Here is a 17,514-nt window from a genome sequence, read left to right on the forward strand (position 1 = left end):
GGAAGTGGGAGGAGCCAAAGGAGAAATTATTTAGAGTGAGGACAAGTTCCACTAGGCAGAAGAGAGAAGTTGGTTCGGTCTGGTGTCCAGAAAGAAACGGAGAGCTTGAGGCCATCTTGGTGTGGGATGGACATGTATGGGAACTGGGCATCCATAGTGAAAATAAGATGATAGAGGCCAGGGGACCTGAAATCATTGAAAAGATCAAGAGTGTGTGAGGTGTCATGGATGTAGTCGGGAAGGGACTGAACCGGGGGGATAAAACAGAGTTGAGGTGTGCCAATATGAGTTCAGTAGGGCAGGAGCAAGGTGAAACAATGGATCTACCTGGACAAGCAGGTTTATGGATTTTGGGTAGGCGATAGAAATGGGAGGTGTGGGATGCTGCAACTATGAGGGTGGTCGCAGTGGATGGGACATCCCCAGAGTAAATAAGATTGGTGATGGTGTGGGAGATAAAGGTCTGGTGTTCCTCAGTGGGGTCCTGTTTGAGGGGTAAGTAAGAGGAGGTATATGACAGTTGTTGCCAGGCCTCAGCAAGGTAGAGGTCAGTCTGCCTGACTACTACAGCACCTCCCTTATCTGTGGGTTTGATGGTGAGGTTAGGATTAGTGCGGTGGGAGTGGAGAGCCAAGCGTTCAGAAGGACTGAGGTTGGAATAGGAGAGAGGAGTGTTAAGGTCGAGACGGTTGGCTGTTGGCAATGAAAAGGTCCAGAGCAGGCAGAAGACCAGGGTGGGGTGTCCAGGAAGAGGAAGAGGGTTGAAGACAAGAGAAGGGGTCATCAGTGTTTGCGGGGGGGGAGGAGTCCTTGCCAAAGAAATAGGCTCAGAGATGGAGACGGCAGAAGAAGAGCTCAGCATCATGACAGGCACAGAACTCACTGAGGTGTGGGCACAGGGGGACAAAGGTGACGCCCTTACTGAAGATAAAACCTTCTGTTTCAGAGAGGGGAAGGTCAGAGGGAATGGTGAAAACCTGGCATTGATGAGAGCTGGGATCGGAGGAGGAAGTGGATTGGTATTGTCTGAGGGGAAGGGAAGCTTGGAGTGTTCAGGGATGGCGGGGTGAGAGGAAGATGGGATCTCCGAAGGCCCAACAGCTGGTGATGAGACCTAAGAGTCTCACTGAGGATAAAATGTTCTGGATCAGAGAGGGGAAGACTTCTGGCTGCTCACTATTGACTAATGAATCTCTTATCAACACTGCAGTCACCTTCACCTCCCTGTTCTGCTGAGCCACAGCACCAGACTCAGTGCCAGAGACCCGGTCACTGTGGTTCCACCTTGGTAGGTTGTCCCCCCTCAATATCTAGAGGTATATACTTATTATTGAGGGGAGCAGCCACAGCTGTGCTCTGCACTGGCTGTGCAGTCGGATCTCCTTAATCGCGGGTTCCGCATGCACAGATTCAACCAACCGCGGATCGGGGAAACCCGGAGGTTGAGAATTTCTCCCCTCGCGTCTCACTCGTTCGATACTTGTGTTGTGAGCGACAGGAAGGAGTTTAAGTCCAGTAAGGGATGGCTGGCTGGCTATGTAAAGCACTACAGCCTCAAGAACTTAAAGATCAGGGGAGATTCGGGATCGGCTCATGCTGAGGTGGCATCAGCGTTCCCAGAAGAACTATGGTGGTTGCGTCTGTACTGAACATGTACAGACTTCTTTTTTCTTGTCAATGTTCCTTAAACAATACAGCATAACAACTATTTACATAGCACTCCATTGTATTTTAGATTAGATTCTATGAGCTTCAACTTTATTGTCATTGTACCGAGTACTGATACAAAGCCAATGAAATGCATTTAGCATCTGACCAGAAATGCAAAGAATAGTGTTATTTACAAAATAACTGTGAATTAGGTATTATAAGTAATCTGGAGATGATTTAAAGTATATGGGAGGATGTGCATAGGTTATATGCAAATACTACGCTATTTTATATAAGGGACTAGAGCATCTGAATTTTTTGGTATCCACGGGGGGGTCCCAGAACCAATCCCCCGCAGATAAGGAGGACCGACTGTATTTCCCTTCCTCCTTCTGACAGTCATCCAGTCACCCGGGACCTCAAGGGTGGCGTTCTCAGGACTGCTGCCAGTGCTACATGACAGTGATGGTAAGAATTGGAGGAGATGGCAGTTGAATGCGTGGCTGGGGAGTTGGTGCAGGGAGCAGGGTTTTAGATTTTTAGACCATTGGAATCTCTTCTGGGGAAGGCAGGACCAGATTGGACGGGTTGCAACTGAACTCGAGGGGGAGCAATATCCTTGCAGGTATGTTTGCTAGCATGGTTCGGGAAGGTTTAAACTAAATTGCGAGGGGGATGGGACCCAGAGCGATAGAGCAGTGAAAGAAGTGCATGGAGTACAGCCAGATCTAACATACAGAGAGGCTTTGAGGAAAGAGAAGCAGAATAAACAGTGTAAAGACAGTAAGGTAGAAGGGCTGAAATGTGTGTACCTCAATGCAAGAAGCAGCAGGATCAAAGGTGATGAACTGAGAGCTTGGATATATACATGGAATTATGATGTAGTGGCCATTACAGAGACTTGGCTGGCACCAGGGCAGGAATGGATTCTCAATATTCCTGGATTTCAGTGCTTTAAAAGGGATAGAGAGGGTGGAAAAAGGGGAGGATGGGAGGCATTACTGGTCAGGGATACTATTACAGCTACAGAAAGGGTGGGTAATGTAGCAGGATCCTCTTTTGAGTCAATATGAGTGGAAGTCAGAAACAGGAAGGGAGCAGTTACTCTATTGGGGGTATTCTATAGGCCCCCTGGTAGCAGCAGAGATACAGAGCAGCAGATTGGGAGGCAGATTTTGGAAAGGTGCAAAAATAACAGGTTTGTTATCATGGGTGACTTCAACTTCCCGAATATTGATTGGCACCTGATTAGTTCCAAGGGTTTAGATGGGGCAGAGTTTGTTAAGTGTGTCCAGGACGGATTCCTGTCACAGTATGTGGACAGACCGACCAGGGGGAATGCCATACTACATCTAGTACTAGGTAATGAACCGGGTCTGGTCACAGAACTCTCAGTGGGTGAGCATCTGGGGGACAGCGATCACTGCTCCCTGGCCTTTAGCATTACCATGGAAAAGGATAGAATCAGAGAGGACAGGAAAATTTTTAATTGGGGAAAGGCAAATTATGAGGCTATAAGGCTAGAACTTGCGGGTGTGAATTGGGATGATGTTTTGCAGGGAAATGCACTATGGACATGTGGTCGATGTTGAGGGATCTCTTGCAGGATGTTAGGGATAAATTTGTCCCAGTGAGGAAGATAAAGAATGGTAGGGTGAAGGAACCATGGGTGACAAGTGAGGTGGAAAATCTAGTCAGGTGGAAGAAGGCAGCATACATGAGGTTTAGGAAGCAAGGATCAGATGGGTCTACTGAGGAATATAGGGAAGCAAGAAAGGAGCTTAAGAAGGGCTGAGAAGAGCAAGAAGGGGGCATGAGAAGGACTTGGCGACTAGGGTAAAGGAAAACCCCAAGGCATTCTTCAATTATGTGAAGAAAAAAAGGATGACAGGAGTGAAGGTAGGACTGATTAGAGATAAAGGTGGGAAGATGTGTCTGGAGGCTGTGGAAGTGAACGAGGTCCTCAATGAATACTTCTCTTCGGTATTCACCAATGAGAGGGAACTTGATGATGGTGAGGACAATATGAGCGAGGTTGATGTTCTGGAGCATGTTGATATCAAGGGAGAGGAGGTGTTGGAGTTGTTAAAATACATTAGGACTGATAAGTCCCCGGGGCCTGATGGAATATTCCCCAGGCTGTTCCACGAGGCGAGAGAAGAGTTTCCTGAGCCTCTGGCTAGGATCTTTATGTCCTCGTTGTCCACAGGAATGGTACCGGAGGATTGGAGGGAGGCGAATGTTGTCCCCTTGTTCAAAAAAGGTAGTAGGGATAGTCCGGGTAATTATAGACCAGCGAGCCTTACGTCTGTGGTAGGAAAGCTGTTGGAAAAGATTCTTAGAGATAGGATCTATAGGCATTTAGAGAATCATGGTCTGATCAGGGACATTCAGCATGGCTTTGTGAAGGGCAGATCGTGTCTAACAAACCTGATAGAGTTCTTTGAGGAGGAGACCAGGCATATAGATGAGGGTAGTGCAGTGGATGTGATCCATATGGATTTTAGTAAGGCATTTGACAAGGTTCCACACGTTAGGCTTATTCAGAAAGTTAGAAAGCATGGTATCCAGGGAAGTTTGGACAGGTGGATTCAGAATTGGCTTGCCTGCAGAAGGCAGAGGGTGGTGGTGGAGGGAGTACATTCAGGTTGGAGGATTGTGACTAGTGGCGTCCCACAAGGATCTGTTCTGGGACCTCTACTTTTCGTGATTTTTATTAACGACCTGGATGTGGGGGTAGAAGGGTGGGTTGGCAAGTTTGCAGACGACACAAAGGTTGGTGGAGTTGTAGATAGTTTAGAGGATGTTCAAAGATTGCAGAGAGACATTGATAGCATACAGAAGTGGGCTGAGAAGTGGCAGATGGAGTTCAACCCGGAGAAGTGTGAGGTGGTACACTTTGGAAGGACAAACTCCAAGGCAGAGTACAAAGTAAATGGTAGGATACTTGGTAGTGTGGAGGAGCAGAGGGATCTGGGGGTACATGTCCACAGATCCCTGAAAGTTGCCTCACAGGTGGATAGGGTAGTTAAGAAAGCTTATGGGGTGTTAGCTTTCATAAGTCGAGGGATAGAGTTTAAGAGTCGCGATGTAATGATGCAGCTCTACAAAACTCTGGTTAGGCCACACTTGGAGTACTGTGTCCACTTCTGGTCAACTCACTGTAGGAAGGATGTGGAAGCATTGGAAAGGGTACAGAGGAGATTTACCAGGATGCTGCCTGGTTTAGAAAGTATGCATTATGATCAGAGATTAAGGGAGCTAGGGCTTTACTCTTTGGAGAGAAGGAGGATGAGAGGAGACATGATAGAGGTGTACAAGATAATAAGAGGAATATATAGAGTGGATAGCCAGCACCTCTTCCCCAGGGCACCACTGCTGAATACAAGAGGACATGGCTTTAAGGTAAGGGGTGGGAAGTTCAAGGGGGATATTAGAGGAAGGTTTTTTACTCAGAGAGTGGTTGGTGAGTGGAATGCACTGCCTGAGTCAGTGGTGGAGGCAGATACACCAGTGAAGTTTAAGAGACTACTAGACAGGTATATGGAGGAACTTAAGGTGGGGGCTTATATGGGAGGCAGGGTTTGAGGGCCGGCACAACATTGTGGGCTGAAGGGCCTGTACTGTGCTGTATTACTCTATGTTCTATGTTACCTGTCTCCTGCTACCTGGGGTAATTACCATACCGTAGCTCCTGTCTGTCACCTCCTCATTCTCTCATCTGAGTCGAACGTCATCAGACTGCTGCTCCAGTTCTTTAATATCTTCTCTCAGGAGCTGCAACTCAGTGCACCTGGTGCAGATGTGTTTATCTGGGAGACTGGACGTCTGTCTACCAGTCATCCCACATCCCACTCACAGTAGAAAACACTGCCCTGAGCCATTCTCACTGCAGTACTCTGCCCTAACAGATGAGGAATGAACAAATAAGGAAGGAAGGAAGGGAAGGGAGGGAGGGAAGGAGGGAGGGAGAGAGAGAGAGAGAGAGAGAGGGAGGAAGGAGGAGAGGGAGGGTGATAGGAGGGAGATAGGGGAGACAGGGAGAGTGAGAGGGGGAGAGAGAGGGAGGAGAGAGAGGGGGGAGAGAGGGGGGAGAATGGGAGTGGGGGAGAGAGTGGGGAGAGAGAGTGGGGGCAGAGGGAGCAAGGGAGAGAGAGTGGGGGAGACATGGAGTTAGAGGTGGGGGGTTGAGAGACGGGGAGAGAGTAGGGAAGAGAGGGGGAGATGGGGAGAGCGGGGGCAGAGAAGAGGGGGAGAGACAGGGGGAGGGAGAGAGAGCGGGTTAGGGAGAGGGAGGGGGTTAGGGAGAGAGAGGAGGGAGAGAGAGGGGGAGGGGAAGGAGAGGGGGAGGGAGAGAGGGGAGGGAGAGAGGGGGAGGGGAGGGAGAGTGAGAGTGGGAGAGAGAGGGGAGGGAGAATGACAGAGGTGGAGGGAGAGTGAGGGAGGGGGTGGGGGGGAAGTGAGGAGTGGAAGGGGAGGATGAGTGAGAGAGTGGTGAGGGGAGGGGGATAGAAACTTCCAAGACAATTTCCCACACCCAAACCTGATCAGCTAAAACCACTGCAAACACTGGCACACTGAAAAAGAATCACCACTCCGCTTGCATTTGAATTATTTCTATTGGCCATTTCTAATGTATCCCTCTTGCTGATTCCTCAGCTCCGAGAGATTGCCGTGAAACTCTGCCTTTGAAATCCTGATCGCCCTCCTGATTAAATGGTAGCTCTTTCTGTGCAGCCCTAGCGTGGATTGTCCAGTTTATGCATGAGTGCGGCCAGGAGTCAGTGTGGATTAGAATTCGCTTTGGGTGTCGGCGTTAAGATGGAGGTGTTTGAAAATTATATGTAATTCAAAGAAAGCATTGAGGATACATTATAAGTATAGAATTGTCCTACATTACCTTTGATCTTTAGCATATAAAAATATTGTATAATATTGCATCAGGCAAGACTTCTTCCAAGAGTGTCTTCAGTGTGATGCCTGCTTGTTTTGCTCAAGAAAGGCTTCTATACCCAGCAGCTTCAGTGTCTCCCGGTGACTTTATTCACAGCCACAATAATATTTGCTGGTTTATCCAGGGTACATTTGTATACCATCACGTGGCCATCAATCCAAACAGATTGTGGGAAAGTATTTTTTTAAGATTAGGACTCACACTTCAATCCGTTCAGGTCAGTGAGCACGGGATCATGAAGCATCACGAACACAGCAGAGAGCTGAACTCGTACATTTGAAAGTAGTGTGGTGTGTGTGTGTGCTTATGTAGAAGACAAGACATTTTTGGGTAATTTGGTGAGACAGGAACACCAGTTGACGAAGGGCGGACACTAAGTAGTCGGGACACCAGTGGGGTGCACGTATACTCACTATATAGCAGCAGACTCATTTGCAAGTGTGTTTGTGTGTTTTAGGAATACATCTTGGTGTAACCATTATAAATGCAATGGAATACACCAGGCATTATGAGTTCAGACGCACAGAGTGGTAGATTGCAAAGTACATTCTCTGGCTTTAAATAGGTGCTGTTTAATTTTTTTATCCATCAGTTATGTTTTGTGAAGTGTGGGAATTAGTGTGGAGGTACTGGAGAGAGATTATACCCAGATATACCCATCAGGATGGCACCTATTTAGGTCAGGCAACATCAGTCACAATGTCACCACAGGGAACGGGATGTTAGATCTGGCCGTTGGAGGATGAACTTTGCCTCAGCCAGCAGGAGACACAGTAATGAAGGAGAGCTTCAAGATTCAATACATCGATACCAATCAGTATGTGTAGAAGTTGCCACTGATTCTTCACTTGACTGCAGATTGGACATGTGTTGTGAAGGAGGCAAAGCAGATAATTCATCAATGGACTATACACACAAAAATAATTAAAGCACATGCTGGTAAGGCAAATGAAATATTGAGTAACCCAGGCTTTTTGAATTGGGGACAAACATTTTTATGTACTCTGATAATTAGGTACATAGTTATCAACTTAGAAGATGGAAGGCTAAAATAATGCAGAAATTAGGGATGTTTTATAAAAAAAAAGCAGATGATTGTTGATCTAAAGTGTGTAAATTCAGTAAGTAAGTATCAGCAGTATCTGTATAATTTAAGTTTTGGACACCTACTGGTATTCCATGGCAGTCAACAGAAGGAAAGAGGATAATGCTCTTGAGACAAATATTTTTGGATCAAGAGGAGGGAGATATTGGCCAGATAGAACCAAAGACTACAAGTCAGTGAATTCAGAAAAATCAGGAACAGTGTAAGTAGACAAAAACATTGTCTTTGTTCTTGTCATGTGCTTGAAGGAGATGGAGGCAGCCATTTTGTGGGATTGTTCTTGTAGCCCCCCCTCCCCTACCCCTTTTAGTGAACTCTGAACTGATTCCTGCTCTGGTATAATCTAATCAGAACAATTGAATGTCGACACAAGGAATTTCAGCTAATGATCTGCTAAACCTGAGACCATTCTGAGATGATTGGCTATTTATTACATAAAGTAGCAGGCTTGCCAGTGAAGCAATTTGATTTCTCATTACACTCAGTGCCGGTCACTTGTTTTAACTGGTTTCAACCAGTCAGAGTTGAAAAGAACAAATGCAGGAGGCTGCGGGCAAAAACAATAGAACAATACTGGTTATTGTCCTGGACCAAAGTCAATAAGAAGGTGACCCAGGTAGGTCAGATGACCTTGAGCTAACAGAGTGGAGATGCATCATTTGAACTGATGAGGAACACTGTAAGAATCAGGAGCTTCAAATATGAGGGAGCGATAAATCTCCAGCCACTGGAGAACAACCGTTGCAACTTCATGCAACCCTCACATACTCACGGGCATGTGGAGATTGGGAGCGTGAGGAACGCATAGACATCGTAGACTCCTTTCCCGGGTAATACCTTTACTCTTCATTGACTGTTCATGGAGGGTCAGTGAATCCTTGTGGGTATGCATCCAGGTAGTTAGTTTGCGAAGCCACATGCATTTTAGTTGTGACAATAAAGGTTACTTGCTGGTAAATATAAATTTTCTCTGTGCCTCTCAGATCATTATTACTAAAGGGTCGAATTTTGTAACAATGTTCATTGACAAATAAAGCTTATCTTTATTTTTATTATTCTGCCTTTAATCAACAAGGCCCTAATGAAGGATTACTGTTAATGCAGATGCCAGCATCTGTGCAATGGACGCAACTTCATGCAACCCTCACATACTCACTATAAATGGCCAGCTGGTAGGTGTTGTTAGTGCGACTGACTTCATTTTCCATAGTGCAGGTGTAATATCCAGAGTCTGATTCCTGAGTTTTCCAAATGGTGAGTGTTACATTCCCATTGGACAGGGACTGACGTTGGTCTGCCGGGAGTACAACACCTTCTCTGGTCCAGAGGATGGAAGTGGCCACCCCTCTCTGCACTGTGCAGCTCAGCACGACTGTGTCATTCTCAGAGGTGTAGTTGCCAGAGATGGATGGTGTGGAGAGAGGATCTGAAGACAGACAGACCAATTTTCAGGTAATGAATCAATAAATCAGGATTTATTGCAACAACCCAGGAGCAAATGGAAACACTCAGACTAAATGAGTTAGAACATAGAACAGTACAGGCCCTTTGGGCCACAAAGTAGTGCCAACTTTTTAACCCACTCTAAGGTCAATCTAAGCCTTCCCTGCTCCATAGCCCTGCATTTTTCTATCGTCCATGTGCCTATCCAAGAGTTTCTTGAATTCCCCTAATATAACCGCCTCCACCACCATCCCTCGTTAAAAACAAACTTACCCCTGACAACTTTCCTATATTTTCCTTCAATCATCTCAAAATGATGCCCCTGGATATCACCCATCTCTTTCCTAGGAAAAAGACTCTGGCCTTCCACTCAGTCTATACTTCTCCATCTTGTACACCTCTATCAAGTCACCTCTCAATTTTCTTCACCCAAAGAAAATAGCTCAATCTCTCTCAGGTTATCCTCACAAGACATCCTCTCCAAATCAGTGATCTCAGCAAAGGAAGGTGTAGTTGTGATTTTGGATGCACTCGAAATTGATGAGCGGGCTTCTGGAAAGTCTCATTGTACATAATTCAGATGGATTAACCATTGGTGGGGCAAAGGAAGAGATCTCAGAGGCCCTGGCCAAAATGGTTCAAGCTTGGAGATTCAGGATGTTGGTTCGGGACTAGAAAATTGCAAATAAGCATCAGAAGAAACAGTGTAGAGAACGGTAACTACAGACCTGTTGATTACATTGTATATTAAATTTGTACAAAAACGTAAATAAAAGAGTGGTGAGGTAGTGCTCTGGGTTCAGTGCTCCTGGGTTCAATGCCCATTCAGAAATCTGATGGCAGAGGGGAAGAAGCTGTTCCTAGTTTGTTGAGTGTGTGCCTTTAGGTTTCTGTACCTCCTTCCTGATGGTAGCAATAATAATAAGGCATGACTTGGGTGCTAGTGGACCAATATGATGGACACCACATCTGACGGAGCTTGAAGTCTGCCAACACAAGGACTCTGCCTTCTGCCTATGGACATGTAAGATATAGTGTCTTTCTGTCTGCCTTTAATTTCTTCCTTTCCCGACTTAAACTTTGAAATTTTAACTTTATTCAGTCGGATCTTGCAAAGTGATAATTATAGTTATGGCTACCTTGAGAAGCACTAAAAGGAATCCCGATAAAGGTAATGGTAAGCCTAAAAAAAACTGATGAAGCTGCAGAGCAGCCAGCCTGGGTTAATAGATAAGAGACTCAAATGAGCTCTATCTTCACTGAACTAACTCAACTAAAAGAAAGTCTTCTCCCTTTGGAGGAAAAAATTGATTCTTTGAGCTTGGATCTTAAAGAAGTAACTCGCAATGCGGCTGATATTTCCTCTCGTCTGGAAAAGGCTCAACAACGAATTGTTGATTTGGAAGCTCGTTCCCTTCAAAACAATATTCGAATTGTTGGATTGAAAGAGAAATCAGAATCAGCAGACACAATGGACTATTTTGCTAAAATGTTTCAATCTCTATTTCCCGAGGCTTTTCCACAATTGCCCGACATTGAAATAGCTCATAGGGTTGGAACTTCGAGACAAGGCAAAATTAGACACGTTATTGTGCGTTTTCTTTGTTTTCGAGACAAAGACTGTATTATTAAACTGGAAAGAAAACAAAGACTGTTTAAATTTCAAGGCTCTGGAATTCGTTTCTTTCAAGATTTTCCGCGTGAAATTGTTCAGAAACGTTCTGAATTTGCGGCCGTGATGCATATGGCTTTTCAAAAACAGATGCATTCTTTTCTTAAATATCCAGCTAAATTAAGGCTTTTCACTAAAGACTCTGGGGATCATATTTTTGAGGATCCAGCTGATGCATTGCGTTTTGTTAATTCTCTCCCTGATGAGTCTGAAGCCTGATGTTTAAAGGACTTACAATTATTTGATCATTTCGTGATATAAGAAATGATGAGATCAGAAGAATTGAGGACTATTGAAAGCCTTTCTATTAAAATGTACCTTTATCTTTGAAATAGACTGATCTGGAAGGTTTTAATTTTAGGATATTGTATTGGATCTGTTGGAAGACTGTAGAAACTTTAAATCATTTAGAATCTCTTTCCGTTTGCTACATTTATGAACTAATTGTTTTTTTTTGCTTTGTATGTTTTTGTTAAGAACTTTTAACTTACTATTCGGGTTTTTTTATCACGTTTTATAGATAGATGTAATAAGTTAAAGATGGTGACTGTTTTCTCTTCTGAGTAAATATTTTAAGAATTTGTTTTGGACTTATCTAATGTTATGAAGGTTACTTTCTAAACTGAACATTGTTTCTGTTAACTGTTTTTTCTAATTTAATTGTAATGGGTTGTATGTTGACTGTAATGAGTTGTATACTCGGGAGAGGGAGACAGATTACCTTTTTCATCTGCACCTTCTATTTAGGTAGGTGGAGTTCAGAATTGCTTCTTATGCATTCTTTGGGGCTTGCATCGATAGATATCGACTTATGTCTGGGCTTTGTAGGTTGGGTGGGTTTTTTTCTTTTTTCTATTTATATATTTTTTTGTTCCCATTATGGAATTCCAGAGTGTACGCAAATTGTTATTATTGTTGCTTATCACCGCCATTCACGACTACTTTATCCTGACATGCATCTAATTGTTTTCTTTAGATATAAAGTTTCATGATGTTACGTAAACGGTTGAATGTTTTAAGTTGGAATGTCGGTGGTTGGGATCATCCTATTAAGCATAAGAAAACATTTAAAATGATTAATCGATTCCAACCTGATATAATTTTTGCACAAGAGACGCATGTCAGGTTATGTGATAAAAATCGATTTTTTTAAATTTTGGAAGGACCCTCAGATTCACGCAAACTCTCAAAGTAAAATTAGGGGTGTTTCCATTTTTATTGGTTCCAATATTCCCTTTAATCAGGAGGATATTATATCTGATATTAATGGTAGATTTTTGATTGTTAAAGGAACAATTTGCAAAAGGAAATGGTTTTGGTTAATATATATGGACCAAATGTTGATGATCCTTCATTTTTTAAAGATATTTTCGCTCTATTACCTGATTTAAATGAATATATGTTATTAATGGGTGGAGATTTTAATACCTGTAAAAACCTTTAATAGATAAATCATCATCTAGACATCAACTCCTTAATCGCTCTGCATCACTTATTAACTCCTTTTTAATTGATTATGGTTTAATTGAAGTCTAGAGACATATGCATCCTAGTGATAGAGAATATTCCTTTTTTTCACATGTTCATAATAAATATTCGAGAATTGACTATTTTATAGCCGGCCCTCGACTTTTATTTAATGTCAGAAATGTGAATATAATGCAATTGTTATTTCTGATCATGCTCCCTTAAATTTAATATTTGATTTGAAAGATGTTGTTTCTACAAGACTACCTTGGCGTTTTCCAGAACATTTGTTACAAAATTCAGATTTTGTTGAGTTCATTGAAACTCAGATAAGAGAGTTTTTTTCTCTTTAATAATACAGGAAACGTCTCAAAGTTAGTAATTTGGGATATGTTAAAAGCTTATTTATATGGTCAGATTATTTCTTATTTAGCTAAATTGAAGAAACAGACAAGAATGGAATTAGATAAAATTGCTAAACAAATTAGAGAATTAGATAATCTCAACGCAATCTTTCCAAATGTTGATTTGTTTAAAAGATTGGAATTACAATCACAATATAATTTATTATTAACTTATCCTATTGAAGGATATTTGCTTAAATTAAAAAGTCAGTTTTATATTTTTGGGGATAAAAATAATAAGCTCTTAGCTTCCCAATTAAGGGCTGCTAGAGCTAAAAAATGAATTTTAACGATTCGTAAATAAAGATAATGGAGATATAGTAAGTAATTACAAAGATCTTAATAATATTTTTCAGAATTTTTATTCCGATCTTTATAAATCTCAGTTTCCTGCAGATCCCTCCAAAATGAAGGCTTTTTTATATAAGATTAAATTTCCTCAAGTTACTGCTGAAGATCAACAGACCCTTGATGCTCCAATTGTTGAGCATGAAATTTAGAAAGCTATATGGTCAATGCAATCAGGTAAAGCTCCTGGGCTCGATGGTTATTCGGTCGAATTTTATAAAAAAAATTGAAAGATTACTTTCTCCATACCTTTTGGAATTATTTCATGAATCTTTTGAGAAAGGTAATTTACCCTCTTCTTTTTATGAAGCTTCTGTTTCTTTAATTCTTAAGAAAGATAAAGATCCTACTGAATGCTCATCTTATAGACCTATTTCGTTATTAGATGTGGATGCTAAAATTCTTTCTAAGATAGCGGCTAACTGTTTGGAAAACATTTTATCTAAAATTATCTCTATGGATCAAACAGGCTTTATTAGAGGCAGTTACTCTTTTTCTAATGTTCGGAGATTGATGAATATTATATATTCACCATTATCCAAAACATCTCAATATGTTATTTCTCTGGATGCAGAAAAGGCATTTGATAGAGTCGAATGGACTTATTTGTTTAATGTATTTGAGAAATTTGGCTTTGGTAATAATTTTAATAAGTGGATTCAAATGATCTATAATAATCATACTTTATTGATCTCGGGGGAAATTGGTTTTCGTTACAGTTGCACCATAAATAATAAATAGTAATAGAACCATAAATAGTTAAAAAGAACCCAATAAGAACCTTATCGGTACTGTTATTACTAATAATCTTAAGTCTCCCTTTTTTTTCACTTTCACGAGGTACTTGACAAGGGTGTCCATTAAGTCCTTTATTAATTAATCTCGTACTGGAGCCTTTGGCTATAACAATTCATGAAGCTAAAAACATTCATGGTATTTCTATAAATGGGACCTTACATAAGATCTCTCTTTATGCAGATGATCTTTTGGTTTATATTTCGAATCCTGAAGAATCTATTCCTAATCTTTTGGAGTTATGAAATCATTTTGGAAAATTTTCAGGATATAGACTTAATTTAAACAAAAGTGAATTGTTCCCTTTAAATGTTCCTGTTTTTATATATAATGATATTCCATTTAGAATTGTGAATTCTTTTAAATAGTTGGGTACTACCATTACAAAAAAAAGATCTTTATAAAGCTTATAAAGTAATTCCTTTATTGGACTCTATGAAACAATTATTTTCTAGATGGAATCCTCTTACACTTTCTTTAATAGGTCATATTCATGCCGTGAAAATGATGATTTTACCGGGATTTTTATATATTTTTCAAAATATACCTATTTTTCTAACTGAAAAATTTTTTGATCAAATTGATTCTACTATTTCGTCCTTTATTTAGAATAATAAAAAAACAAGAGTTAATGAGTTTCATTTACAAAAATCAAAAAAAAAATGGTGGACTTGCGCTACCTAATTTAAGATTGTATTATTGGGCTGTTAATATTCAACAACTATGTTTTTGGGTATATTGGCTCGATAAGAGCCAAGAACCAGCTTGGATTGATTTGGAATTAAAAGCTCTTAAACAATTTCATTTAACGGCATTATTAGGAGCTCCATTATCTTTACAACTTGCTAAAATTCCCAATTTAAATCGCTCCCCTGTTATTAAACAGTCCTTATGGATTTGGTTTCAGTTTCACAACTCTTTTAATTTTAACCAGTTTAAATTGTCTAGCCCTAAATTTCAAAATTTGCTATTTAAACCTTCAATTACTGATCCTATTTTTCTTTTATGGGGAAATAAGAGGATTTGTTCTTTTGCAGATTTATTTAGTGATGGTCGATTGATGACTTTTGAAGAATTAATTAGCAAATATTCTCTCTCATACACATTTCTTGCGATATTTTCAGGTTAGACATTTCTTACAAAAATATGTTTCTACGTTTCCATATATGCAAGAATCTGATTTGTTGGACACTATTTTTGAATATGAATCCTTTAGTGAGAGGTTCCATTGGTAGAATTTATAATTTATTTTTACTACAAAAAGATAACCTCTCACTAAAGATTAAACAAGATTGGGAGAGAGAACTTAATATGACTTTTGTTAACGAAGATTGGTTGAGAGTTCTGAAAATGGTTAATTCTTCTTCAATATGTGCCAATCATTGTTTAATTCAATTTAAAATTGTTCACCGTTATTATTTAACAAAGGAGAGACTATCCAAAATATTTCCTAATACAGACAATTATTATGATAGGTGTAAAACTGAAGTAGCTACTTTGTCACGTATGTTCTGGTCATGTCCCTCATTGAAATCTTCTTGAAAATCTTTATTTTCTACAATTTCTAAAGCTTTGAAAATTAATTTACAACCTAATACACTGACTGTTCTATTTGGAATAGTTCCGCATCATATTCAGGGTATTCCATTTTCAAACCAACATCTAATTGCATTTGTTACATTGTTGGCAAAAAGGGCTATTTTATTGAAGTGGAAAGATACCTCTGCTCCTACACTAATTCAATGGTTTTCCCAAGTAATGTTATGTCCTAGTTTGGAAAAAAATAGTAGAACTTTTGATCCCTGATTCGATTTTGAGAGAAGGTGGGGCTCTTTTGCCAAATATTATCATTTAATTTGAATTAATGTATATGGTTTCCTTCCAATTTTATGTTATATAAATCTGGTTGTTGTTTTTTTTCTCATATATACACACAGATGATTGTAAGATGTATTGCTCCCGGAGTTGGTTCCTAATGGGTTTTTTTGTAGTTAGTGGGTCTTTTTTTAGTTAGTTGGGGTTCTCTTTTTTTCCTTCTTTTTCATATATAATTTTTTTTCATTAGCATATATGTTTTTTTCCTTCAGCTTTATTAATTATATATATATGCTAATTTGTTGAACTTTTCTATTTTATAGCTGTAGAAGATTATATATCAATAAAAAGAGTTTTAAAATGAAATGAAGTATGCCTAAACTTGTCGCTGACCCACAAATCCTTGGACCTTATTGGTCATAGATGCAAACCAGACACTTCACTGTATGTTTCAATGTTTCCATATACATTTAACAAATAAAGCTTACCTTATCAGTTATGTGCTCTTTGAATTTAACAACTGGTACTAACTCATCACACTTCTCCAAGTCAGTGCTAATTTTGCAGCTGCTTATTTTTTTCAGAACTTTCCAACAATTGAGGTACACTGTCAGGTCACTGGTACTTTATAGTGTTATGGTCATCTCTATATTACCATGCCACCCTTGAAAAAGTAACTGAGAGAGTCATTATTTGTTAAGCTTTTCGTCCCATCAAATCCCTGCTGGCTCTCATCACTACAATCCTTCCTTTCCCACTCCTTCCTCATTTCCCAGTATTCTATTAATTCAAAGCAAATTTATCATCAAACTATACACTGTATATGTCACCATATACCACCCTGAGATTCATTTTCTTGCAGGCATTCACAGTAGATCAAAAGTGCAATAGAATCAATGACAAACTGCACACAGACTGACAAGCAATCAGCATGCAAAAGATGTACAAATACAAAAAAAAGAAATAACAATAAATTATAAATAAGTAAACAAATAATAGAGAGGACATGAATTGTCGAGTCCTTGAAAGTAAGCCCATATGTTATATTCAATGATCAGTTCAGTGTTGATGTCAACGCTGGTTCAATAGACTGATGGCTGAAGGGTAGTAACTGTTCCTGAACCAGGTGGTCTGGGACACAAGGCCCTTGCTCTCTTCTCTCTGCTCAGCAGGAAGGTACATGTGTATTAACTCCATCCCTGTCTTCTTGTCTCTGACCTGCACAGGAAGTAATTTGCTACAGCCGATTAAATGTCTGCATCCCTTGGGGGTATGACGGGAAGCCAGACTACCCAGGGAAAAGCGTGGAGCTGAGAGGCTGCAGTATTACCAACATGGAAAAATCAACAGAAGCTGGAAATTCAAAGCAACACACTCAAATTGCTGGAGGAACTCAGCAGGCCAGGCAGCATCGATGGAAAATAGTAAACAGTTGATGTTTCGGGCCAAGATCCTTCATCAGGTGCAATAATAACAGGGTTGTGGTGCAATAATAAAAGGATTGTTGTGATGGGAGATTTTAATTTGATTGGCACCTCCCCTGAGCAAGGTGTTTAGAAGGGGCTAGAGGAGTTTGTTAGGTGTGTTCAGTAAGGTTTCCTGACACAATATGTAAATAAGGCTACAAGAGGAGAGGCTGTATTTGATCTGGTATTTGGAAATGAACTTGGTCAAGTGTCAGGTCTCTCAGTGGGACAGCATTTTGGAGATAGTGATTACAATTCTATCTACTTTAGAGAGGGTTAGGAGCAGAGAAGTTAGGAAAATATTTAATTGGAGTAAGTATAAATTGGGAGCAGATCTTCTCAGGGAAATGAAAAGCAGAAATGTGGCAAATGTTCAGGGGATATTTGTGTGGCAT

At 40.5% G+C, this 17,514-nt stretch overlaps 1 protein-coding gene across 2 annotated transcripts in view; it reads right to left on the bottom strand.

The window, feature by feature from the left end:
* The window catches only part of LOC140198117 (hepatic and glial cell adhesion molecule-like), a 56,269-nt gene that overhangs the window by 22,468 nt on the left and 16,287 nt on the right, over positions 1–17,514 (bottom strand). For both annotated transcript variants that reach the window (XM_072259044.1, XM_072259045.1), the window contains exon 5: positions 8,866–9,135. In XM_072259044.1, coding sequence (XP_072115145.1) covers positions 8,866–9,135 — 270 coding nt within the window. The remainder of the gene's footprint in view (positions 1–8,865; positions 9,136–17,514) is intronic.

This window comes from Mobula birostris, chromosome 5 (genome assembly GCF_030028105.1).
Source record: "Mobula birostris isolate sMobBir1 chromosome 5, sMobBir1.hap1, whole genome shotgun sequence".
In the NCBI taxonomy this organism is placed as follows: domain Eukaryota; kingdom Metazoa; phylum Chordata; class Chondrichthyes; order Myliobatiformes; family Myliobatidae; genus Mobula; species Mobula birostris.